General features: G+C 43.4%; 1 protein-coding gene across 2 annotated transcripts in view; it reads left to right on the top strand.

Moving 5' to 3' along the window:
* Positions 1-23,373: 23,373 nt before the first annotated feature.
* Positions 23,374-25,829, top strand: part of LOC138665224 (uncharacterized) — an 82,492-nt gene continuing 80,036 nt past the window's right edge. Inside the window, exon 1 of one of the 2 annotated variants that reach the window (XM_069752513.1) lies at positions 23,374-23,474. In XM_069752513.1, coding sequence (XP_069608614.1) covers positions 23,435-23,474 — 40 coding nt within the window. In that variant the 5' untranslated portion in view covers positions 23,374-23,434. The remainder of the gene's footprint in view (positions 23,475-25,829) is intronic. The other variant, XM_069752512.1, reaches the window with a different exon arrangement.

The following is a 25,829-nucleotide window of genomic DNA, read 5'->3' as shown; positions in this document are numbered from 1 at the left end:
TCGGGCTGAAGAAAGAAGAGCAGGCTGTAATATTGCCGATGCTTAATGAAGCTCGGCAGAAGTATGCCGGAGAGAAATGGTACATTTCTTGGTGAGTCATCGGGTCGTTCTTAGGCAGCACACACGCGGTATTAACTGTCCCATTGCGTTGGGTACCTTTAGCAGCAGGAGCTAATGGACAAAAGGGGTGAGACCATCTCGTGAGAAAATTGCTGAAGTACAAGATTGACGCACCCCGAAGACTGTGAAAGATGTACGAGCCTTCCTGGGGCTCACCGGGTATTATCAGCGATTCATAAAGAACTTTACTCGCATTGTGAACCCGCTGCTAGAACTGCTGAAAGGCGTGCCATCTGGTGCAAAGAACAGGACTATCCCATAGGGAGAACGCCAGGAGAAAGCATTTCGAGCCCTGAAGATGGCTTTAACTGTAGTGCCAGTGTTAGCTTATGCAGACTTCTCCCAGCCATTTATTCTCCACACTGATGGAAGCCTGCATGGACTCGGAGCTGTGTTGTCTCAGATCCAAGATGGAAAAGAGAGGGTGATCGCCTAGGCGAGCCAGTCCTAACACGACTCTGAGCGTAATCTAGATAATTACAGCTCGTTCAAACTGGAGCTGTTGGCATTAGTGTGGGCCATGACTGAGAAGTTTGTGGAATATTTGTCCAGCTCTGAAGTCCTGGTACACACTGATAATAACTCTTTGGCCCACCTGGAAAATGCAAAACTCGGGGCCCTGGAGCAGTGCTGGGTGGCGAAGTTTCGATATAAGATCACCTACAAGAGTGGAGCTGAAAATACTCACGCCGATGCTTTATCCAGAGTGACACATGAAAGACCTGTGACCAACCGTGATGAAGAGCTGGAGGCTGAAGAGGTCCCTGAATTCTGAGATTCCAGGACATTGGCAGCTACGCAGGACCAGGTACAGGCAGTGACTTGGGAACACATACTGTGATGATCCTGTGATGAATGGGTCTGGTTACAACAAGATGATGGGGAACTTGCTCAAATGAGACAGTGGGTAACTCTGAAACAACTACCTAGGCAAAGAGAGAGAGAGAGACGCCCTGTCACCAGGGACTCTGCAGATCCTTCAGCAATCTGAAAGGCTTCAACTTAAGAATGGGCTATTGTACCAGAAGATTCAGTTATAACAGGAACTGGGTGTCACCTGGCAGGTGGTAATCCCCTAGGCACTGCTGTCTAAGATAGTTACGTAAGCACATGAAAAAGGAGCACACTTCAGTCAAGAGAAGACCTTTCAGTGGCTGCAAAAACTAGTTTACCATCCTCACCTGAAAGCCATGGTGGAAGAGGCCTGTTGGCAATGTAGAATCTGCGAGTTAGACTTTTCTAGCTGCAAACGTCTGGTTTGCAATACAATATCTTGATAGGTGTATAGAGGCCCATTTCCAACAACCATCACTCCAGTGTTCTTATTGCACTTTGTATTTGCTAACTGTGTAAGAAGGCTAATGGATGGCTAGAATACGCTTGAAAACCCTTGTGCAAGTATGTTAGCACAGCTGAAAACAGTTTGGCTGTTTAGAGAACCTATAAAACTGACCTTCCTTTGAGCTAGTTGAGAATCTGGAGCATTACATTTGTTAGCTCCATTAAACTCTCAAAATGGTCAGAAAAAAAGAACTGTCATGTGAAACTCGACAGTCTATTCTTGTTTTTAGAAATGAAGGCTATTCCATAGGACAAATTGGCAAGAAACTGAAGATTTCCTACAATGGTGTGTACTACTCCCTTCAGAGGAGAGCACAAGCAGGCTCTAACCAGAGTAGAAAGAGAAGTGGGAGGCCCCGCTGTACAACTGAGCAACAAGACAAGTACATTACAGTCTGTAGTTTGAGAAATCGACGCCTCACAGGTCCTCAACCGGCAGCTTCATTAAATAGTACTTGCAAAACGCCAGTGTCAACGTCTACAGTAAAGAGGCAACTCCAGGATGCTGGCCTTCAGGGCACAGTGGCAAAGAGAAAGCCATATCTGAGACTGACTAATAAAAGGAAAATATTAATATGGGCAAAAGAACACAGACATAGGACAGAGGAAAATTGGAAAAAAGTGTTATGGACAGACAAATACAAGTTTGAGGTGTTTAGATCACACAGAAAAACATTTGTGAGGAGCAGAACAAGTGAAAAGATGCTGGAAGAGTGCCTGACACCATCTGTCAAGCATGGTGGAGGTAATGTGATGATCTGAGGTTGCTTTGGTGCTGGTAGAGTGGGAGATTTGTGCAAGGTAAAAAGGGATATTGAATAAGGAAGGCTATTACTCCATTTTGCTGCGCCATGCCATACCCTGTGGACAGCGCTTGATTGGAGCCAATTTCATCCTACAACAGGACAATTACCCAAAGCACACCTCCAAATTATGCAAGAAATATTTAGGGAAGAAGCAGGCAGCTGGTATTCTATCTGTAATGGAGTGACCAGCCCAGTCACCAGATCTCAACCCCATTGAGCTGTTGTAAGGGCAGCTTGACCGTATGGTATGGAAAAAGTGCCCATCAAGCCAAATCAACTTGTGCGAGGGGCTTCTGGAAGCATGGGGTGACATTTCTCCAGATTAACCTCAGCCAACTAACTGCTAGAATGCGAAAGGTCTGCAATCAGGGGTGGGATTCAGCCTGTTCTCCCCAGTTCAATGGAACCGCTTGTTAAAAAAGCAGCCAGTTCTCCAAACCAGGGAGATTCAGAGCCGCAATCTGGTTCCTCCCAACCGTCCAGTATCCTGAGGGACATTCCTGATTTTGAGAGTCAGTCCCACACGGCAGAGCTGCACACCACATTTATGGCTGCCGCTGCTCTGTGCGCATAGGACCTGTGATGAGGTCACAGGAGAGAAGGAGTCACAAGATCAAGGGCCTCTGTGTATTGCAGGACTCTGCCGTGCTGTCATGGTGCTGGAGGAGGGTAAGCTTATGTGTAGGGTCAGGAGGGATTTACAGTGTGGATGTAGCAGAGCCGTGTGTCTATGAGGTGTACGGAGCAGAGCCGTGTGTGTATGAGGTGTACGGAGCAGAGCCGTGAGTTACGAGGTGTATGGAGCGGAGCCGGTTATGTACGAGGTGTATGGAGCAAAGCCAGGTTTGTACAAGGTGTACGGAGCGGAGCCAGGTGTGTACGAGGTGTACGGTGCAGAGCCAGGTGTGTACGAGGTGTACAAAGTGGAGCCGGGTGTGTACGAGGTGTACGGAGTGGAGCCGGGTGTGTATGAGGTGTACGGAGCAGAGTCGGGTGTGTACGAGGTGTACGGAGCGGAGCTGTGTGTGTATGAGGTGTATGGAGCGGAGCCGTGTGTGTGGTGTACGGAGTGGAGCTGTGTGTGTATGAGGTGTACGGAGCGGAGCCATGTGTGTATGAGGTGTACGGAGTGGAGCCGTGTGTGTACAAGGTGTACGGAGCGGAGCCATGTGTGTACGAGGTGTGGCCATTATACAGTATGGAGCATCATGTGTGGCCATTATACAGTATTGAGCATCATGTGTGGCCATTATACTGTACACAGCATCATGTGTGGCCATTATACAGTATGGAGCACTGTGTGGCCATTATACAGTATTGAGCATCATGTGGGGCCATTATACAGTATTGAGCATCATGTATGGCTATTACACAGTATGGAGCACAGTGTGGCCATTATACAGTATTGAGCATCATGTGTGGCCATTATACTGTACTCAGCATCATGTGTGGCCATTATACAGTATGGAGCATCATGTGTGGCCATTATACAGTATTGAGCATCGTGTGTGGCCATTATACTGTACGCAGCATCATGTGTGGCCATTATACAGTATGGAGCACTGTGTGGCCATTATACAGTATTGAGCATCATGTGGGGCCATTATACAGTATTGAGCATCATGTGGGGTCATGTTTTTTTGTTTATAATTATTGTTTATGAAACAGTGTGATCAGCAGTGCTAAATGGGTGTGGTTGGGATGTGCGCACCGCAAACTTTTTCCCTTTTTCCCTTCTTCAAAAGTTGGGAGGTATGGTTTGCCTGCGCCCCTACTTGTATATGTTTGAGGAAAAGGTGTGTGTAAATGGGTGTGACTTAAAAAAATGTGTGTGGTTTTCCTACACACAAACACAGAACCTGTTGTTAAAAATTTGAATCTCACCCCTGTCTGTAATGCTGTAATTGCTGCAAAGGGAGCATTCTTTGACAAAAGCAAAGTTTGAAGGAGAAAATTATTATTTCAAATAAAAATCTTTTTTTCGAACTTTGTCAATGTGTGGACTAGATTTTCAATTCATTTGGCAACTCATTTGATAAAAAAAAAGTATGAGTTTTCATGGAAAACACAAAATTGTCTGGTATTGTAGTGTATGTATATGTACAGTATATATAGCGTGTATATATATATGTATATATATATATATATATATATATATATTACAAAGATAGAAAAGCTGGCAATTCATTTGCCCTGTACAATGAAATCACTGCAGGAGCAGACTGGATTGAAGAGATGGATTACATACAGTAAAGACATATAGAATAGGTAGATATACAGATGTCTTTGACAAATACAATTAGTACAGTGTGTGTGCAGCTTACTGTACATGTTTTGAATTAATAAAATATTAATTTTAGGAAAGAAATGGCATGGGACCTCTCACATAATTTTCATAACCAGCAAAGGGAAAGCCAACTACTGGGGGCCGATGTTGATAGCCAAGGGAGGGGTAATACCCATGGAACTTCCCAGGTTATTAATATCAGCTCCCAGCTGTATAATTAGCCTTTACTGGCTATTAAAATTGGGAACCCCCCAAAATGACATGGGGTCCCTATATAATTAATAACCAGCAAAGGCTAGGCAGACAGCTGCATGCTGATATTAATAGTCTAGGAAGAGGCCATGGATACTGCCCTCCCACGCTAAAAAATATAAGCGCACATCCGCCTCAGAAAAGGTGCATCTCTAAGATGCGCCAATTCTGGCACTTAGCCTCACTCTTCCCACTCGTCCTATAGCGGTGGCAAGTGGGGTGAAAATTGGGGGGCTTGATTTCACCTTTGTATTGTCAGGTGACATCAAGCCCTGAGGTTAGTAATGGAGAGGTGTCAATAAGACACCCCATTACAAACCCCATAGTCACATTGCAAGAAAACACAGACACCGAGAGTTCTTTAATTGGAAGAAAGACACAGACTCATTTAATAATCTTAATTAAACGATACTTACGACTTCGCCCATTCCCTCGATGCCCTCGTTCCGACGTCTCATAGGTGAAGTTCATTGGCCGTGAACTCACAGGACCTGTCAGATGGCACAGCAAGAAGGAGAACTTTCTCATGCTCGCGGTGCCCTCAGACAGGGAATAGCAGTTCACAGGCAGACACTGAGCACATGGTGCTCAGTGTCTACTGGATGACAGGCTGCATGGTCGCATCATGCAGCCTGCCATCTAGATGTAGCAGAGCTGAACCCGTCGTGGACAAATGGATTAAAAGCATCTCTGCGGAAAGGTGAGGAATATTGTTTTTTTTTTTTTCTACATCTTTTGCAGATGACGAGGGCATCAGAGGAATGAGCCAGGTCATAAGTATGGTTTAATTAAAATTATTAAAGGAGTCTGTGTCATTCTTTCAATTAAATTACTTTTTTCTCCGTGTCTGTGTTTTCTTACAATGTGACTATGGGGTGTTAGCAATGCGGCGTCTTATTAATACCTCTACATTACTAACCTCAAGGCTTGATGTCACCTGACAATACAAAGGTGAAATTAACCCCCAACTATCACCCCACTTCCCACCACTACAGGGCAAGTGGGAAGAGCGAGGCTAAGTGCCAGAATTGGCACATCTTAGAGATGCACCTTTTCTGGGGTGGCTGAGAGCCTATGTTTTTAGTCTAAGGGGCCAGTATCCATGGCCCCTTCCTAGGCTATTAATATCAGCCAGCAGCTGTGTGCAGAGCCTTTGCTGGTTATTAATTATAGGGGGACCCCACATAATTTTTTTGAGGTGGTTCCCCCATGTTAATAGTCAGTAAAGGCTAATTATACAGCTGTGAGCTGATATTAATAGCCTTGGAAGCTCCATGGGTATTACCCCATTCACAGGCTATAAATATCTTCCCCAGCCATCGGCTTTCCCTCTGCTGGTTATGAAAATTGCACAGGAGCCCACCCCATTTTTTCTGAAAATTAATCTTTTATTAATTAAATACATGTACAGTAATTTGCACACACACTGCACTAATTGTATTTGTCACTGACAACTATATATCTATCTATTCTATATGTATTTACTGTACGTAATCCCTCTCTTCTATCCTGTTGGCTTCTGCAGTGATTTTACAGTACACTGCACATGAATTGCCGGTTTTTCTTCTTTCTATCTATGTAATATACATACATATTTCTGTGTTTCACTGACATCTATATACCGGTATATATGTATTCTATTTGTATACTGTATATCTGTTCTATCTATTCTATTCTATTCTATGGAACAAGGAGGTGGAATAAGATTCTGCAGGTGAACAACTGGCTACGTCGATGGTTCCGTCAGCAAGGATTTGGATTTCTGGGTCACAGAGTGAATTACCTATACGATAGACTGCTTGCTAGAGATGGGGTGCACCTTACGAACACTGGAAAACATGTATTTGGAAGTCGCCTTGCTACACTCATGAAGAGAGCTTTAAACTAGAGCAATGTGGGAAGGGAAGCAAAAGGCCAGAAAAAGCCATACACCTGACCAATACTATTGAGAACTCTGCTATTAGAAGTGGAAAGGAAGAACAAAGACAAAAAAATCTAAATAATAAAAATATTGGAGGAAGAGAAACCAATCACAAACTAAAATGTTTCTCTACAAATGCACTAAGCATAGGCAACAAAGAAGGAGAATTGGAACTACTAACACAGAAGAAGAAATATGATGTCATTGGAATCACTGAAACTTGGTGGGATGATACACATGATTGGAATACAAGGCTAGAAGGATACAACTTATTCGCAAGAAACGGACTTGATAAACGAGGAGGAGGTGTTGCATTGTATGTTAGAAAAGCGTATATCTGCACAGAGATTGAAGCTTCAGAGACTGTGAGTTCTGTGGAAACTGGGTACGAATACAAGGAGAGAACAACGGAAAGGACACCATTGTAGGCATTTACTACAGGCCGCCTGTGCAAGCTGAAGATATGGATGAACTCTTTATGCATCAAATGGCCAAGTTCTCCAAAAAAATATGACATAGTGGTCATGGGAGATTTCAACTATCCAGAAATTTGTTGGGAATCTCTCTCAGGCCAAACTAACAGGTCAAGCAAATTCTTATTCTCTCTTGCTGACAACTTTGTCTTCCAAAAGGTAGGGGAGAAAAACAAGGGGATGTGCTACCTTAGATATAATCCTTATAAATAGGGAGGAAATGGTTGAGGAGGTAAGAGTGGCTGGGACCCTAGGAGGTAGCGACCATGCTATTTTAGAATTTTGGATCACTAGAAGCGGAAGACCTGTGAAGACTCAGACTTCAAGGTTAGATTTCAGAAAAGCAGATTTTAAGGGACTTAGAAAGAGAATCGTAGGGATCCAATAGCTGGATATCCTTAAGGACAAAAATGTCCAGGAAGGATGGGAAATCTTGAAAAATGAGATTCTCAAAGCACAATTGTTAACAATTCCAAAAAGAGGGAAGAATACAAAGCATTTAAGGAACCCAGGATGGATGAACACAGAACTTAAACACATGCTAAAAAGGAAGAAATAAATGTTTATCAAATGGAAAGAGGGAGGCATATCTAAAGAAGAATATAATGCTGTCTGCTGAACCTGCAAGGCACAAATCAGATTATCTAAAGCTGACAATGAATTAAGGCTTGCAAGTGACTTCAAAAGCAATTAAAAAGGATTTTGGGGATATGTCAAAAGTAAAAGAAAAGTTAAAGATGCTATAGGATTTTTATAACATGAAAATGATGAAATGGTAAGAAAGGACATTGAGATGGCCAAACTTTTAATTTCCTATTTTGCATCTGTTTTCTCTCAGAAAGGAAATGTAACATCAACTGATCTTTACTGTCCTATTAATGGAATAGAAGAATCCAGGATATCTATAAACAGAAAGATAGTGAGGAAACACTAACACTAACATAAATGAATTCAAGTCTCCAGGTCCAGATGACTTACACCCCAGAGTACTGAAGGAGATAGCAGAAGAAATTTTTTAACCACTCTCCATAATCTTTGAAAAATCTTGGAGAACAGGAGAAGTCCCAGAAGACTGGAAAAGAGCAAATGTTGTTCCTATCTTCAAAAAAGGGGAAGAAGGTAGACCCAGGGAACTATAGACCGGTGAGTCTGACTTCTATACCAGGAAAGCTCTTTGAACAAATTATTAAACAGCATGTATATAAGTACCTGATTAAGAATTAAGTGAATAATCAGAGTCAGCATGGGTTTGTAACTAATAAGTCATGTCAGACTAACTTAATTTCCTTCTATGACAGAATCACAGAATGGGTGGATCAGGGAAATGCTGTAGATATAGTATATCTTGACTTCAGCAAAGCATTTGACAAAGTATCTCACACCATCCTGTTAGGTGGATACATAACTGACTTAGTGATTGGACCCAAAGAGTGGTCGTAAATGGCTGCACATCCAGTTAGAAGAATGTCTCAACCTCATGGTTCTGTCCTGGGCCCTGTATTGTTCAACATCTTTATAAATTATCTAGATGAAGGAATTGAGGGTACACTGATTAAATTTGCTGATGACACAAAGCTAGGAGGAATAGCTAATACTAGAGAAGAGAGAGAGGATTAAAAAAGATATAAATAAACTGGAGCAGTAAGCAGCAACTAACAGTATGGTTTTTAACAAGGAAAAATCTAAAGTACAACATCTGGGCAATAAAAATGAAAAAACTATATACAAAATGAAAGGAATAGGGTTAAGCAACAGCACATGTGAAAAAAAACTTGGATATACTAATAGATCACAGACTGAACATGAGTCAACAGTGTGATGCAGCAGCAAAAAAGGCAAATGCAATTCTGGGATGTATTAAAAGAAGCATACAGTCTAGATCACGTGAAGTCATTATTGCCCACTACTCCTCTTTGGTCAGACCTCATCTGGAATACTGTGTCCAGTTTTGGGCATCACATTTTAAAAAAGACATAAAAAAACTGGAGCAAGTTCAGAGAAGGGCGACCAGAATGGTGACCACTCTGCAAACGATGTCCTATGAGGAACGGTTACAGGATTTGGGAATGTTTAACTTGCAAAAAAGAAGACTCAGGTTATGTGCACACGTCAGGATTTCTTGCAGAAATTTCCTGAAGAAAACCAGAAATTTTCTGCAAGAAATCCGCATTTTTTTTTTGCGTTTTTTTTCCGTTTTTTTCGCGTTTTTTTTTAGCATTTTGCAAGCAAAATTAGCTTGCAGAATGCTTCTAAGCGATCTGTAGCATCGCTTGGAAAACTGACTGACAGGTTGGTCATAGTGTTTGACAAGTGTGACCAACTTTTTACTATAGATGCTGCCTATGCAGCATCAATAGTAAAAGATAGAATGTTTAAAAATAATTAAAAAAATGGTTATACTTACCTGCAAACAGCCGATCTCCTCAGCGGCGTCCGTTCCTATAGATGGTGTGTGTGTGCAGGACCTTCGATGACGTTGGTCACATGAGCGGTCACGCAACCAATCACAAGACGGCGACGTCATCGCAGGTCCTTCACACAGAGCATCTATAGGAACAGAAGCGGCAGCGTGCACCGATGAGAGGCTAGAAGACTCCGGGGCCATCAGAGGGTGAGTATATCACTACTTTTTATTTTAATTCTTTTTTTTTACCAATTATATGGTGCCCAGTCCATGGAGGAGAGCCTCCTCTCCTCCACCCTGGGTACCAACCGCACATTATCTGCTTACTTCCCGCATGGTGTACACAGCCCCATGCGGAAAGTAAGCAGATCAATGTATTCCTAGGTGTGCGGAATCCCCGCAATTCCGCAAATTTAATGAACATGTTGCTTTTTTTTCCGCAATGCGATTTTTTCCGCGGAAAAAAATGCAACATTTGCACTAGAAATGCGGAATACACTGTAAATAATAGGAGGCATATGTAAGTGTTTTTTTCGCATTTTTATCACGATTTTATAACAAAAAAAACGCGAAAAATACTGAACGTGTGCACATGGCCTGAGAGGAGACTTAATAGCTGTCTGCAAATATCTCAAGGGCTGTCACATTGTAGAAGGATCATCTTTATTCTCATTTGCACAAGGAAAGACTAGAAACAATGGGATGCAACTGAATGGGAGGAGACACAGATTAGATATTAGAAAAAACTTTTTGACAGTTAGGGTGATCAATGAGTAGAACAGGCTGCCACAAGAGGTGGTGAGTTCTCCTTCCATGGAAGTCTTCAAACAGAGGATGGACAGATATCTGGTTGGATGATTTAGTGGATTCTGCTTTGAGCAGGGAGTTGGACCAGATGGCCCAGGAGGTCCCTTCCAACTTTACCATTCTATGATTCTATGATTCCATTGTAACCTGTCACCCTGTGATTTTACTGATAGCGGCACATGAATTGTCGGCTTTTCTTCTATCTATGTAATATAAATACATACAGTACAGAGCAAAAGTTTGGACACACCTTCTCATTTAAACATTTTTCTGTATTTTCATGACTATGAAAATTGTACATTCACACTGAAGGCATCACAACTATGAATTGACACATGTTGTATTATATACTTTAAAAAAGTGTGAAACAACTGAAATTATGTCTTATATGCTAGGTTCTTCAAACTAGCCACATTTTGCTTTGATGACTGCTTTGCACACTCTTGGCATTCTCTTGATGGGCTTCAAGAGGTAGTCACTGGGAATGGTTTTCACTTTACAGGTGTGCCCTATCAGGTTTAATAAGTGGTATTTCTTACCTTATTAATGGTGTTGGGACGATCAGTTGTGTTGTGCAGAAGTCTGGTGGATACACAGCTGATAGTCCTGCTGAATAGACTGTTAGAATTTGTATTATGGCAAGAAAAAAGCAGCTAAGTAAAGAAAAACCAGTGGCCATCATTACTTTAAGAAATGAAGGTCAGTCAGTCCGAAAAATTGGGAAAACTTTGAAAATGTCCCCAAGTGCAGTGGCAAAAACCATCAAGCGCTACAAAGAAACTGGCTCACATGAGGACCGCCCCAGGAAAGGAAGACCACCTCTGCTTCTCAGGATAAGTTTATCCGAGTCACCAGCCTCAAAAATCGCAGGTTAACAGCAATTCAGATTAGAGACCAGGTCAATGCCACACAGAGTTCTAGCAGCAGACACATCTCTATAACAACTGTTAAGAGGAGACTTTGTGCACCAGGCCTTCATGGTAAAATAGCTGCTAGGAAACCACTGCTAAGGACAGGCAACAAGCATAATATACTTATTTGGGCTAAAGAACACAAGGAATGGACATTAGACCAGTGGAAATCTGTGCTTTTGTCTGATGAGTCCAAATTTGAGATCTTTGGTTCCAACAACCGTGTCTTTGTGGGACACAGAAAAGGTGAACGGATGGACTCTACATGCCCGGTTCTCACCGTGAAGCATGGAGGAGGAGGTGTGATGGTGTGGGGGTGCTTTGCTGGTGACACTGTTGGGGATTTAATCAAAATTGAAGGCATACTGAACCAGCATGGCTACCACAGCATCTTGCAGCGGCATGCTAATCCATCTGGTTTGCGTTTAGTTGGACCATCATTTATTTTTCAACAGGACAATTACCTTAAACACACCTCCAGGCTGTGTAAGGGCTATTTGACCAAGAAGGAGAGTGATGGGGTGCTACGCCAGATGACCTGGCCTCCACAGTCACCAGACCTGAACCCAATCGAGATGGTTTGGGGTGAGCTGGACCGCAGAGTGAAGGCAAAAGGGCCAACAAGTGCAAAGCATCTCTGGGAACTCCTTCAAGATTGTTGGAAGTCCATTCCCGGTGACTACCTCTTGAAGCTCATCAACAGAATGCCAAGAGTGTGCAAAGCAGTCATCAAAGCAAAAGGTGGCTACTTTGAAGAACCTAGAATATAAGACATAATTTCTGTTGTTTCACACTTTTTTGTTAAGTATATAATTCCACATATGTTAATTCATAGTTTTGATGCCTTCAGTGTGAATGTACAATTTTCATAGTCATGAAAATACTGAAAAATCTTTAAATGAGAAGGTGTGTCCAAACTTTTCCTCTGTACTGTATGTGTGTATATATATATATATTTTTCTATGTGTATATATCTATTCTGTGTACTCTATTCTAACCTGTCACCCTGTGATTATACTGGTTGAGGCACATGAATTGCTGGCTTTTCTACTATCTATCTATCTATCTATCTATCTATCTATCTATCTATCTATCTATCTATCTATCTATCTGTCTGTTTGTCTATCTATCTATCTATCTATCTATCTATCTATCTATCTATCTATCTATCTATCTATCTATCTATCTATCTATCTACTATAAATACATATATATACAGCTCTGGAAAAAATTAAGAGACCACTGCCAAATTTTCAGTTTGCTGACTTCCTTTTTAAAGAAAAATGCTTGTGTTACTGATCACAAATCCAAATGTACCATATTCATGCCGAATTTATGTTTGGCGATCGTTTTCCGAACATGTTTGCTCATCTCTATTTAGTGCTACTAATAAATGTTAACAGCCAAAAAAGAATCTCAAGAAAGGAAAAGAAGAACGATATAGAGGGGAACAAACAAAATAAAATCCATTTCAATATTGCAATACTAGATCTTAGAACAAAAGTCAAAATAAGCAATTTATGACACCAAGGCCAAGAGAGGATCATACCTCGCTCCCAAAGTAAGTGCAAGCAGGCAGTAACTGATGGAATACTCCCAAACGTATGAACAGCAGAAAAGATGGAGTCCAAGAAAACCACCAAAAATCTAAAATTTAATTAAGCAATAGAATTTACATAAGTAAAATGTAAGCCATACATATTAGCACAGAGAGGGGAAAAGGTAAGAAGACATGCTGATTGAGCGCCCCCCTAAGGGCAGTGGGGTACTCGGAGCCGGGCCCTTTGGTTCTCAAAGGGGATGTCACGGTGGCTGACCCAGTCCGTGGCCCTAGAGATGTCTGTTGATAAAAGGGGGAAAGGTCTTTAAAGGGGAAATGTTCATGACGCCACCTGTGGTATTCGGTCGGGGTGACCGACGCTGCTTAGGGGTCCGCTGGGGTGATGTGATGGCAGCTAGTTGGTATACCTTCCCACAGGTGAAGTATGTCCCCAGGGCTTCCCAGAGTGTGGATGGTGTGAGGCGCAGTGAAGAACGAGGACACAAGACTGCAGTCTCTTTACCTTTTTACTGACGGCTTCAGCATCCACAGTCCAGAGCACCAGATCACAGGGTCGGCAGAGTCTGGCCGGTATGAAGGCAAATCCAGAGTCCACTTATCCAGGTGGAAATCAGTAGCCTTCCTCTAGCGCCTGGATGTTGTAGTACCTTACTGCTGTGCTTCTCATAAGGTCCTCACAACTGTTGGTGGTGTTCTAGATGTTATGTCTTTCTCTCTGTCCCCCAGATGGATAGGAACAACCCGTATGACTGATGGCCTGAGGCTTTTTACAGGGACTCTAGCACGCCCCGGCCCCCACAGTTGCCACCGTGCCTCCTGGGTAAAGGGTCGGGCAACTAATATGGAATTAGCTATCCTGCCAGTCTCTGGAGCCAGGCTTGGAGACGATGACTCCCTCGGTGTTCTGGCTACCGGCTTCTGTGCCTCAGAAGGAGGCAGCCTTTTACAGGGCAGAACTCCTTCTGGTTTCCTCTCCTTTTGCTATGACTTCGTTTCTCACTCTCAACAACGCAATTCCCTTCAATGTCTCTTTCTTTGGATGCTGCCGCATTGGTAAGCAGACGCAGCTCCGTGTCCTTCTGTCTCGGTCTCTGACAGGATCCCACCCCTGTCAGGGACCCACTACCTGAGTGGAGCTCAGATAGCAGCTAACTGAGTGTAGCCCAGCCAGCGTCCGCCAGACTGGTGCTGCCTGGGTGAAACCCAGTCAGCTTCTGCCTAACTTCCTATCCAGACTGTTATGACCTGGTGGTAAGGACAATAATGGACCTAGTGGGTAAGAGCACACGGAATGACCTAATAGTTACTAATAATATAGGACGAGCTCTGAGACGTGGGAACTCTGCTGACCGCAATCCCTAATCCTATCACACACACTAGAAATAGCCGTGGATTGCTCCTAACGCTCCCTATGCAACTCGACACAGCCTAAGAAACTAGCTAGCCCTAGAGAAGAAAAATAAAGCCTACCTTGCCTCAGAGAAATTCCCCAAAGGAAAAGGCAGCCCCCCACATATAATGACTGTGAGTAAAGATGAAAATTACAAACACAGAGATGAAATAGATTTACCACAGTGAGGCCCGACTTACTGAACAGACAGAGGATAGGAAAGGTAACTTTGCGGTCAGCAGAAAAACCTACAAAAAGACCACGCAGAGGGCGCAAAAAGACCCTCCGCACCGACTCACAGTGCGGAGGCGCTCCCTCTGCGTCCCAGAGCTTCCAGCAAGCAAGACAAAAATCAAAATAGCAAGCTGGACAGAAAAATAGCAAACCAGAGAAAAACAAGCAGTAACTTAGCTTCAGCTGGGAAGACAGGTCACAAGAACGATCCAGGAGAGAGCAAGACCAATACTGGAACATTGACAGGTGGCCTGGAGCAATGATCTAAGTGGAGTTAAATAGAGCAGCCAGCTAACGAATTAACCTCGTCACCTGTAGAAGGAACCTCAGAAGCCGCAGCTCCACTCACAACCACCAGAGGAAGCCCATGGACAAAACCAGCCGAAGTACCATTCATGACCACAGGAGGGAGCTTGACAACAGAATTCACAACAGTACCCCCCCTTGAGGAGGTGTCATCGAACCCTCACCAGAGCCCCCAGGCTGACCAGGACGAGCCAAATGAAAGGCATGAACCAGATCGGCAGCATGAACATCGGAGGCAAAGACCCAGGAATTATCTTCCTGACCATAACCCTTCCACTTGACCAGGTACTGGAGTTTCCGTCTCGAAATACGAGAATCCAAAATCTTCTCCACCACATACTCCAACTCCCCCTCAATCAACACCGGGGCAGGAGGATCAACGGATGGAACCACAGGCGTCACGTATCTCCGCAACAATGACCTATGGAATACATTATGGATGGCAAAAGAAGCTGGAAGGGTCAAAAGAAACGACACAGGATTGAGAACCTCAGAAATCTTATACGGACCAATGAAACGAGGCTTAAACTTAGGAGAGGAAACCTTCATAGGAACATAACGAGACGACAACCAAACCAAATCCCCAACACGAAGTCGGGGACCCACACAGCACCGGCGGTTAGCGAAACGTTGAGCCTTCTCCTGGGACAATGTCAAATTGTCCACCACATGAGTCCAAATCTGCTGCAACCTATCCACCACAGTATCTACACCAGGACAGTCCGAAGACTCAACCTGCCCTGAAGACAAACGAGGATGGAAACCAGAATTGCAGAAAAACGGCAAAACCAAAGTAGCCGAGCTGGCCCAATTATTAAGGGCGAACTCAGCCAAAGACAAAAAGGACACCCAATCATCCTGATCAGCAGAAACAAAGCATCTCAGATATGTTTCCAAAGTCTGATTAGTTCGTTCGGTTTGGCCATTTGTCTGAGGATGGAAAGCCGAGGAAAAAGACAAATCAATGCCCATCCTAGCACAAAAGGCTCGCCAAATCCTCGAAACAAACTGGGAACCTCTGTCCGAAACGATGTTCTTCGGAATGCCATGTAAACGAACCACATGCTGGAAAAAAAATGGCACCAAATCCGAGGAGGAAGGCAATTTAGACAAGGGTACCAAATGGACCATCTTAGAGAAGCGATCACAAACCACCCAAATGACCGACATCTTTTGAGAGACAGGGAGATCCGAAATGAAATCCATAGAGATATGCGTCCAGGGCCTCTTCGGGACCGGCAAGGGCAAAAGCAACCCACTGGCACGAGAACAGCAGGGCTTAGCCCGAGCACAAGTCCCACAGGACTGCACAAAAGAACGCACATCCCGCGTCAAAGACGGCCACCAAAAGGATCTAGCCACCAAATCTCTGGTACCAAAGATTCCAGGATGACCAGCCAACACCGAACAATGAACCTCAGAGATAACTCTACTAGTCCATTTATCAGGGACAAACAGTTTCTCCGCTGGGCAACGGTCAGGTCTATCAGCCTGAAATTTTTGCAGCACCCGCCGCAAATCCGGGGAGATGGCAGACAAAATTACCCCCTCTTTGAGAATACCCGCCGGCTCAGGAACACCCGGAGTGTCGGGCACAAAACTCCTTGACAGGGCATCAGCCTTCACATTCGTAGAGCCTGGAAGGTACGAAACCACAAAATCAAAACGGGAGAAAAATAGCGACCAACGAGCCTGTCTAGGATTCAACCGTTTGGCAGACTCGAGATAAGTCAAATTCTTGTGATCCGTCAAGACCACCACGCGATGCTTGGCTCCTTCAAGCCAATGACGCCACTCCTTGAATGCCCACTTCATGGCCAACAACTCTCGATTGCCAACATCATAATTGCGCTCAGCAGGCGAAAACTTTCTAGAAAATAAGGCACATGGTTTCATCACCGAGCCATCAGAACTCTTCTGCGACAAAACAGCCCCTGCTCCAATCTCAGAAGCATCAACCTCGACCTGAAACAGAAGCGAAACATCCGGCTGGCACAACACAGGGGCAGAAGAAAAACGACGCTTCAACTCCTGAAAAGCCTCCACAGCCGCAGAAGACCAATTGACCACATCAGCACCCTTCTTGGTCAAATCAGTCAACGGTTTAGCAACACTAGAAAAATTACTGATGAAGCGACGATAAAAATTAGCAAAGCCCAGGAACTTTTGCAGACTCTTCACAGATGTCGGCTGAGTCCAATCATAAATGGCCTGGACTTTAACAGGGTCCATCTCGATAGTAGAAGGGGAAAAAATGAAACCCAAAAATGAAACCTTCTGAACTCCAAAGAGACACTTTGACCCCTTCACAAACAAGGAATTTGCACGAAGGACCTGGAACACCATTCTGACCTGCTTCACGTGAGACTCCCAATCATCCGAGAAGACCAAAATATCATCCAAATATACAATCAGGAATTTATCCAGGTACTCTCGGAAGATGTCATGCATAAAGGACTGAAATACTGATAGAGCATTGGAAAGCCCGAATGGCATAACCAGGTACTCAAAATGGCCCTCGGGCGTATTAAATGCTGTTTTCCATTCATCGCCCTGTTTAATACGCACAAGATTATACGCACCACAAAGATCTATCTTGGTGAACCAACTAGCCCCCTTAATCTGAGCAAATAAATCCGACAGCAGCGGCAAAGGGTACTGAAATTTGACTGTGATCTTATTAAGAAGGCGGTAATCAATACAAGGTCTCAAAGAACCATCCTTCTTGGCCACAAAAAAGAACCCTGCTCCCAATGGTGGCGACGACGGGCGAATATGACCCTTCTCCAAGGATTCCTTTACATAACTCCGCATAGCGGCGTGGTCTGGCACAGATAAATTGAACAGTCGGCCCTTAGGAAACTTACTACCAGGAATCAAATTGATAGCACAATCGCAATCCCTATGAGGAGGTAGGGCACTGGATTTGGGCTCATCAAATACATCCCGGTAATCCGACAAAAACTCCGGGACTTCAGAAGGGGTGGATGACGAAATAGACAAAAGTGGAACATCACCATGTACCCCCTGACAACCCCAGCTGGACACAGACATAGATTTCCAATCCAATACTGGATTATGGACCTGTAGCCATGGCAACCCCAAAACGACCACATCATGCAGATTATGCAACACCAAAAAGCGAATATCCTCCTGATGTGCAGGAGCCATGCACATGGTCAATTGGGTCCAGTACTGAGGCTTATTCTTGGCCAAAGGCGTAGCATCAATTCCTCTCAATGGAATAGGATACTGCAAGGGCTCCAAGAAAAAACCACAGCGCCTAGCAAACTCCAAGTCCATCAAATTCAGGGCAGCGCCTGAATCCACAAATGCCATAACAGAATAGGATGACAAAGAGCAAATCAGAGTAACGGACAAAAGAAATTTCGACTGTACCGTACCAACGGTAGCAGACCTAGCAAACCGCTTAGTGCGCTAAGGACAATCGGAGATAGCATGAGTGGATTCACCACAGTAAAAACACAGCCCATTCCGACGTCTGTGTTCTTGCCTTTCAGCTCTGGTCAAAGTTCTATCACACTGCATAGGCTCAGGCCTATGCTCAGAGAACACCGCCAGATGGTGCACAGCTTTGCGCTCACGCATGCGCCGATCGATCTGAATGGCCAAAGGCATAGACTCATTCAGACCAGCAGGCGTGGGAAATCCCACCATGACATCCTTAAGGGCTTCAGAAAGACCCTTTCTGAAAATTGCTGCCAGGGCACACTCATTCCACTGAGTAAGCACAGACCACTTTCTAAACTTCTGACAGTACACCTCCGCTTCATCCTGACCCTGACACAAAGCCAGCAAGATTTTCTCTGCCTGATCCACTGAATTTGGTTCATCATAAAGCAATCCAAGCGCCAGAAAAAACGCATCAACATCACGCAATGCAGGATCTCCTGGCGCAAGGGAAAATGCCCAGTCTTGAGGGTCACCACGCAAAAAAGAAATAATGATTTTTACTTGTTGAGCGGGGTCACCAGAGGAGCGGGGTTTCAAAGCTAGAAACAGTTTACAATTATTTTTGAAATTCAAGAATCTAGATCTATCCCCAGAAAATAAGTCAGGAATAGGAATTCTAGGCTCTAACATCGGATTCTGAACCACAAAATCTTGAATGTTTTGTACCTTTCCAGTGAGATTATCTACACAAGAGGACAGACCTTGAATGTCCATACCTACACCTGTGTCCTGAACCACCCAAAGGTCTAGGGGAAATGAGAAACAAAACACAGTGCAAAGAAAAAAAAATGGTTTCAGAAGTTCTCTTATCCCTCTATTGAGATGCATTAATACTTTGGGCCACCTGTACTGTTATGACCTGGTGGTAAGGACAATAATGGACCTAGTGGGTAAGAGCACACGGAATGACCTAATAGTTACTAATAATATAGGACGAGCTCTGAGATGTGGGAACTCTGCTGACCGCAATCCCTAATCCTATCACACACACTAGAAATAGCCGTGGATTGCTCCTAATGCTCCCTATGCAACTTGACACAGTAAAGAAACTAGCTAGCCCTAGAGAAGAAAAATAAAGCCTACCTTGCCTCAGAGAAATTCCCCAAAGGAAAAGGCAGCCCCCCACATATAATGACTGTGAGTAAAGATGAAAATTACAAACACAGAGATGAAATAGATTTAGCACAGTGAGGCCCGACTTACTGAACAGACCGAGGATAGGAAAGGTAACTTTGTGGTCAGCACAGAAACCTACAAAAAGACCACGCAGAGGGCGCAAAAAGACCCTCCGCAGCGACTCACGGTGCGGAGGCGCTCCCTCTGCGTCCCAGAGCTTCCAGCAAGCAAGACAAAAATCAAAATAGCAAGCTGGACAGAAAAATAGCAAACCAGAGAAAAACAAGCAGTAACTTAGCTTCAGCTGGGAAGACAGGTCACAAGAACGATCCAGGAGAGAGCAAGACCAATACTGGAACATTGACAGGTGGCCTGGAGCAATGATCTAAGTGGAGTTAAATAGAGCAGCCAGCTAACGAATTAACCTCGTCACCTGTAGAAGGAACCTCAGAAGCCGCAGCTCCACTCACAACCACCAGAGGAAGCCCATGGACAGAACCAGCCGAAGTACCATTCATGACCACAGGAGGGAGCTTGACAACAGAATTCACAACACCAGACCACCAGTTTTGCCTAATTGGGAAGAGTGCCCTACCAAATAGGAGCATAGCTCCCCCTGGTGAACTGGAGTGTGAAGTGTGTTGTGCGGTTTGTGATACCTGGTTAAGTGATCTCCTTTATTGCCATCAAACGTAACATCACTCCCCCTGGTTTAAGTGCGACATTACTGCAATGACCAGGACCCTGGGGCGCTGCACTGATACAGCAGTAAAAAGGTGGACAACAAAATAATCTGAGGTAGGCACGATCATAAATCATAAGGGGGCCAGCAGGGAGACGTGTGGACACCACCAGTCATAATGGGTAAGCGGGCTTAACCCTGTTGGGCATATGAGTCTGGTGTTGCATGTACCTACAATTTTTGACTATTCACCAGCCTTTTTTACTTTGCTTGTTACGGCTATGGTTTGCACTTATTCTGCTATATGATTTATGATCCAGTTTATTTTGTTGTCCACCTTTTCCTGCTATATCAGCATGTCTCTTTACCTTTTTACCCTCTCTGTGCTATTATGTATGGCTTACATATTACTTATGTAAATTCTTTTGCTTAATAAAATTACTTGGATTTTATATTTTAGTGGTTTTCTTGCACTCCATCCTTTCTGGTGTTCAATATTAGATCTTGTCTGATGTTTAAACCATTTGGTATGTGAATACAGATCCATTTAGTTTCTCTGTTCAGCAACATTCTTCTGTGGTCTTCTCCCCGTGTGTGTCTGTGGACTCTTTCTATTCCCATGAAACTAAAGGGGTTTCGCACTAGCAACATTAATTTTAATCAACATTTTAATTAATAGGTCTTGAAATTATAATGAGTTCCACAATTGATTGTGTTTAACAAAATGTTCCTGTGCTGAGATAATCTTATAAATGTGCCCCTGCTGTGTACTATGTAATGGCTGTGTTTGACCGGACAGGGACATGATCTCCTAATACCACAGTTACTGGGCAGGGGAGGAAGCAAAAGAGAGTATACAGACATTACAGCACGGGATCACAGATAATTCTATCTTTGAGGTAAAACATTGCTTAAAAACAGACAGTGAATGTTTTACCTCTCAAAAAGAATCAGCTGTGATCCTGGGCTGTAATTGCTATATTATTTATTATTATTATTTATTATTATAGCGCCATTTATTCCATGGCGCTTTAAATGTGAGGAGGGGTAAACATAATAAAAACAAGTACAATAATCTTGAACAATACAAGTCACAACTGGTACAGGAGGAGAGAGGACCCTGCCCGCGAAGGCTCACAATCTACAATGGATGGGTGAGAATACAGTAGGTGAGGATAGAGCTGCTCGTGCAGTGGTTTGGTGGATTACTGCAGGTTGTAGGCTTTCCGGAAGAGGTAGGTCTTCAAGTTCTTTTTGAAGGTTTCGATGGTAGGTGAGAGTCTGATATGTTGTGGTAGAGAGTTCCAGAGTAGGGGTGATGCGCGAGAGAAATCTTGTATGCGATTGTGGGAAGAAGAGATAAGAGGGGAATAGAGAAGGTGATCTTGTGAGGATCAGAGGTTGCATGCAGGAAAGTACAGGGAGACGAGGTCATAGATGTATGGAGGAGACAGGTTGTGGATGGCTTTGTATGTCATGCTTAGGCTTTTGTACTGGAGTCTCTGGGTAATGGGGAGCCAGTGAAGGGATTGACAGAGGGGAGAGGCCAGGGAATAGCGGGGGGACAGGTGGATTAGTCGGGCAGCTGAGTTTAGAATAGATTGGAGGGGTGCGAGAGTGTTAGAGGGGAGGCCACAGAGCAGGAGGTTACAGTAGTCGAGGCGGGAGATGATGAGGGCATGGACTAGTGTTTTTGCAGATTCTTGGTTTAGGAATATATGGATCCGTGAAATATTTTTGAGTTGAAGGCGGCAGGAAGTGGAAAGGGTTTGGATATGCGGTTTGAAGGAGAGATGAGTGTCAAGGATTACCCCGAGGCAGCGAGCTTGTGGGACTGGGGAGAGTGGGCAGCGGTTTAATGTAATGGATAAGTTCGTTGGGGGGCTCGCGTGAGATATACTCTTTTTTGCAGACCATGTCCCTGTACAGTCAGATACAGCCATTACACAGTACACAGCAGGGTCACATTTATACTGTAAGATTATCTCAGCACAGGAACATTTTATCTAAACACATCCAATTGTGGACCTTATTATTATTCCAAGATCTATTGATTAAATGTAATTTGTTAGTGGGAAAACCCCTTTAAAACCATGCTCGGGACATGTCTTTTTGCTGAACCATCACACCAGTTTCTGTATGACTGGATTTTCTCTGGCTAGTCAGTGCAATTTCCCAGAATCAGCGGAGCCTTCCTATCCAGAGTGGTGGGCTGACCCACCATTTTCTTGATTCATTTAATTCCTAGCCCCTTTGATGTCTTTCAAACGTGACTTTTCCTGTTTGAAATAATTGTTCTTCCAATTTTCAGCTGTTAGGCTACGTTCAGATTAGCGTTTCCCGACGCTGCGTCGGGAAACGCAGCGGCGACGCACGCGTCATGCGCCCCTATGTTTAACATAGGGGACGCATGCGTTTTTCTTGTTGCGTTTTCCGACACGTGCGTCGTTTTTGACGCTAGCGTCGGACGCAAGAAAATGCAACAAGTTGCATTTTTCTTGCGTCCGATTTTCGTCAAAAAACGACGCACGCGTCGCAAAACGCAGCGTTTTTGCATGCGTTTGCATGCGTTTTTTCGTGCGTCGTGCGTTGCGTCGCCGACGCAGCGGCGCGCAACGCTAAGGCTACGTTCAGATTAGCGTTGCGCACGCAAAAACGCTGCGTTTTGCGACGCGTGCGTTGTTTTTTGACGAACATAGGGGCGCATGACGCGTGCGTCGCCGCTGCGTTTCCCGACGCAGTGTCGGGAAACGCTAATCTGAACGTAGCCTAATCTGAACGTAGCCTTATTCACCTTAATGGCGTGTCGTTTATCATTTTCTTTTAGAGATGTGAATTTTTCCAAGTGGTGCCAACATGATTTCAGTCACCGGGCGCTGCTCGGTGTCAGAACCCTATTAACCTGCAGATTAACCCTATATTATTTGCAGGTTAAGTTGTCTTTAAACATTTTTTTGCTGCATTTCCTTACAAGTCTTCATTGAAGAATTCTGTCTTTTTTTTCTGGGAATTTTTTTTAATGACATGAAGAAAATATAGCTTGCTCTAATGTCTATGATTTTGTTTGCCCCTTAGCTTCCCAGTGAATGGAATAACATATAGTTAGTGGTGCCATCTATTAGGAGGGAGAGCATTAAAATAAAATTTGCGGGGTCTTTGCACTTGTTTTCTTTTTGGTTTAGGCAGAAAAACCAGTGCACATTACAGATGATAGCAATGGTGTATCTTATCTTCTCAGAACACATGGGAAAACTGCGTTTGGGTGAGGTCATTAGTGGTGGTGCTGCTGTCAGAATGCCAGATCTCACACAGAACACAGAGATCGCCAAATCTTCCACAAGCCGGAGCCATGAGGTCGCATTTGTTATTGCTGACAGCATATGCCATCAGTAAGCCACATTGCATTTATTTTCTTTGCTGCCATACTTTTCTTTGTTCCCTGTCTCTATAATGTTATATCTTCTGCATTTTCCATTTTTGCTGTACTCAATATGATAGTTTTGTGATGCTCAGGCCATCCAGTGACTAGACAGCTGGCCCTTCTAGAATGGGGGGATATTGCACTTTGCAAAGTTTTTTTATGTACTGGAGAATCACTGATTAATAAGAATTTGCATTTTGTACTACGAAAAATGGCCAGAAGTCAACAATGGGTAGATGTGTCTAAATTGGGGAGAATTGTGTCTAATAGTATAATATTGCTTTGAGTTTTAGTCCTATTTATGATGTGGTGTTTGCTAGTCTATGACAATGGGGCATGGCTTAAAAAATGCAACATAAGCTAAATTGCATCAAAATTTAGGTGCATAAGCGGGTCAAAGTAAGAGAACCAAAATGTGATATAAAGGTAGAGAAAAGCATGCAAAAATATACCAAATTTGTCTTCCGGCAGGTGCCAGCGTGATAAATTTAAGATGATTTTAGATATTTCACACTAAGTTTGCACTGTCTGAATATTGCACAGGAATACTAAATCGACCCCACTGTATGGCATGAAGCTTAGCGCCCGCCTGTGCACTGCAACTATCGTAGTTATAACCGAATGTTCCTTGAGCGGAAAGTTTGCGTGTCGTCCTCGCCTAATAAGGGGACATTTCTATGAGCAGATTGGTTAAATGCTGAATGATGCCGTTATAACTCACAACTAACAAGCGATGTCAGACAAGTGTTTATACAGGACCAGAATTGTGAATGAAATGGCTGAATAGCGATTGCATCAAACATTACGAATTGTGCTCACACAGAAGATCTGAAGTGTAGGTGTGTTCAATGTTAAAATGCCATAAGTGAGATTATTCATTTGGAATACATAAATTCATAAAGTATTGTACAAACATTTCCATAGATACTTTATAAAGAATATTTAATCAAATTAATGAAGCAAAAAAATTTTTCTAGTTCCGAATATATGTACTAGTTCCATCCGTGAATATGTGCTCTTTCCTATGCTCCGACTACAACTGAACAATTGCTTCGGAAAACGGTCAAGCAATCACTGAAAGCCATATCTATTTAGCATTCGAATTTCCACTTTTTGCTGGTCAAAGCATTGAACAAGCGATAAATCTCAATTTTCGAAAATTGAAAATTTTTTTGCTTACCTAAACGATTTAATGAACGATGAAAGAAAATTTTTGAACATATTGTTCAATCACTCAACTCATTCACATTAAACAACTGCCGTGAACCATGGGTCATTACTGTTTGGATTTGACAGATTATCAGCCAATGTAAATGGACCTTAAAGCTCATCTGTGGGCAGCACGGTGACTCAGTGGTTAGCATTGCAGCGCTGGAGTCCTTGGTTCTAATCCCACCTTGGACACCATCTGCAAGGAGTTTCTATGTTCTCTCCATGTTTGCGTGGGTTTCCTCCGGGCACTCCGGTTTCCTTCCACATTCCAAAGACATACTGATACGGAATCTAGATTGTGAGCCCCATCAGGGACAGTGATGATAATGTGTGCAAACTGTAAAGCGCTGCGGAATATGTTAGCTCTATATAAAAAATAAAGAATATTATTATTATCTGTGGAAAAGTTGCTGGTAGATTTTTCTACCTTTCTTTTTAGTTCTGCATTTTCTTAATGCTTTGAAATGACCATGCGCAAAGCAGAATCTAAAGGTCCATTTACACAGACCGACCAGCGGCACGATATGACCATCGATTGGTAATCTTTTACCAATTGGGATACGTTTGAATGCCTGTTTACACAGGTAAACAAAAGTAATTGATGTATGCTGAGTGATCTATAGATCTATACTAGATCGTTCAGTGTGCATAGGCTGCTATGGTTCTCGGCAGTGCGATTCCTGTTTACACAGGACAATGAGCCTCCGAGAATGATAATTTTTTATGCTGCATAAAAGATCAAAAAGATCATTTCACCAGATTAATGAGCATGTTGCTTGTTCATAGGGTGATTGGCAGACTGTTTATACAGCAACACAATCATTTTTAACAACACTCGTTCACCATTTTCTCACTTTATAAACGCCCCTTAACATATACAATATGCCACTGACCGTAGGGGTAGCTTCAGGAAAGTTATAAATTATGGGTGCTACTCAAGATAAAATGTCTCTTGTAATTTTCAGTTGATAGTAAAGTTCTCTCTGGTGCCAGGCAGTAGTTTTTTGCATAACGTGAATACTACCCTGCTGATGGTGTGATGATTTAAAGGGCTTGTCCACCATTGTGCAACCCCGGTTAAATCAATTCATGACCCCAATTAAAATAAAAA

The sequence above is a fragment of the Ranitomeya imitator genome, chromosome 2, assembly GCF_032444005.1.
Source record: "Ranitomeya imitator isolate aRanImi1 chromosome 2, aRanImi1.pri, whole genome shotgun sequence".
NCBI classification, from domain to species: domain Eukaryota; kingdom Metazoa; phylum Chordata; class Amphibia; order Anura; family Dendrobatidae; genus Ranitomeya; species Ranitomeya imitator.
Note: the sequence above shows the minus strand (reverse complement) of the source record. Positions and strands in the feature narration are given on the sequence as shown.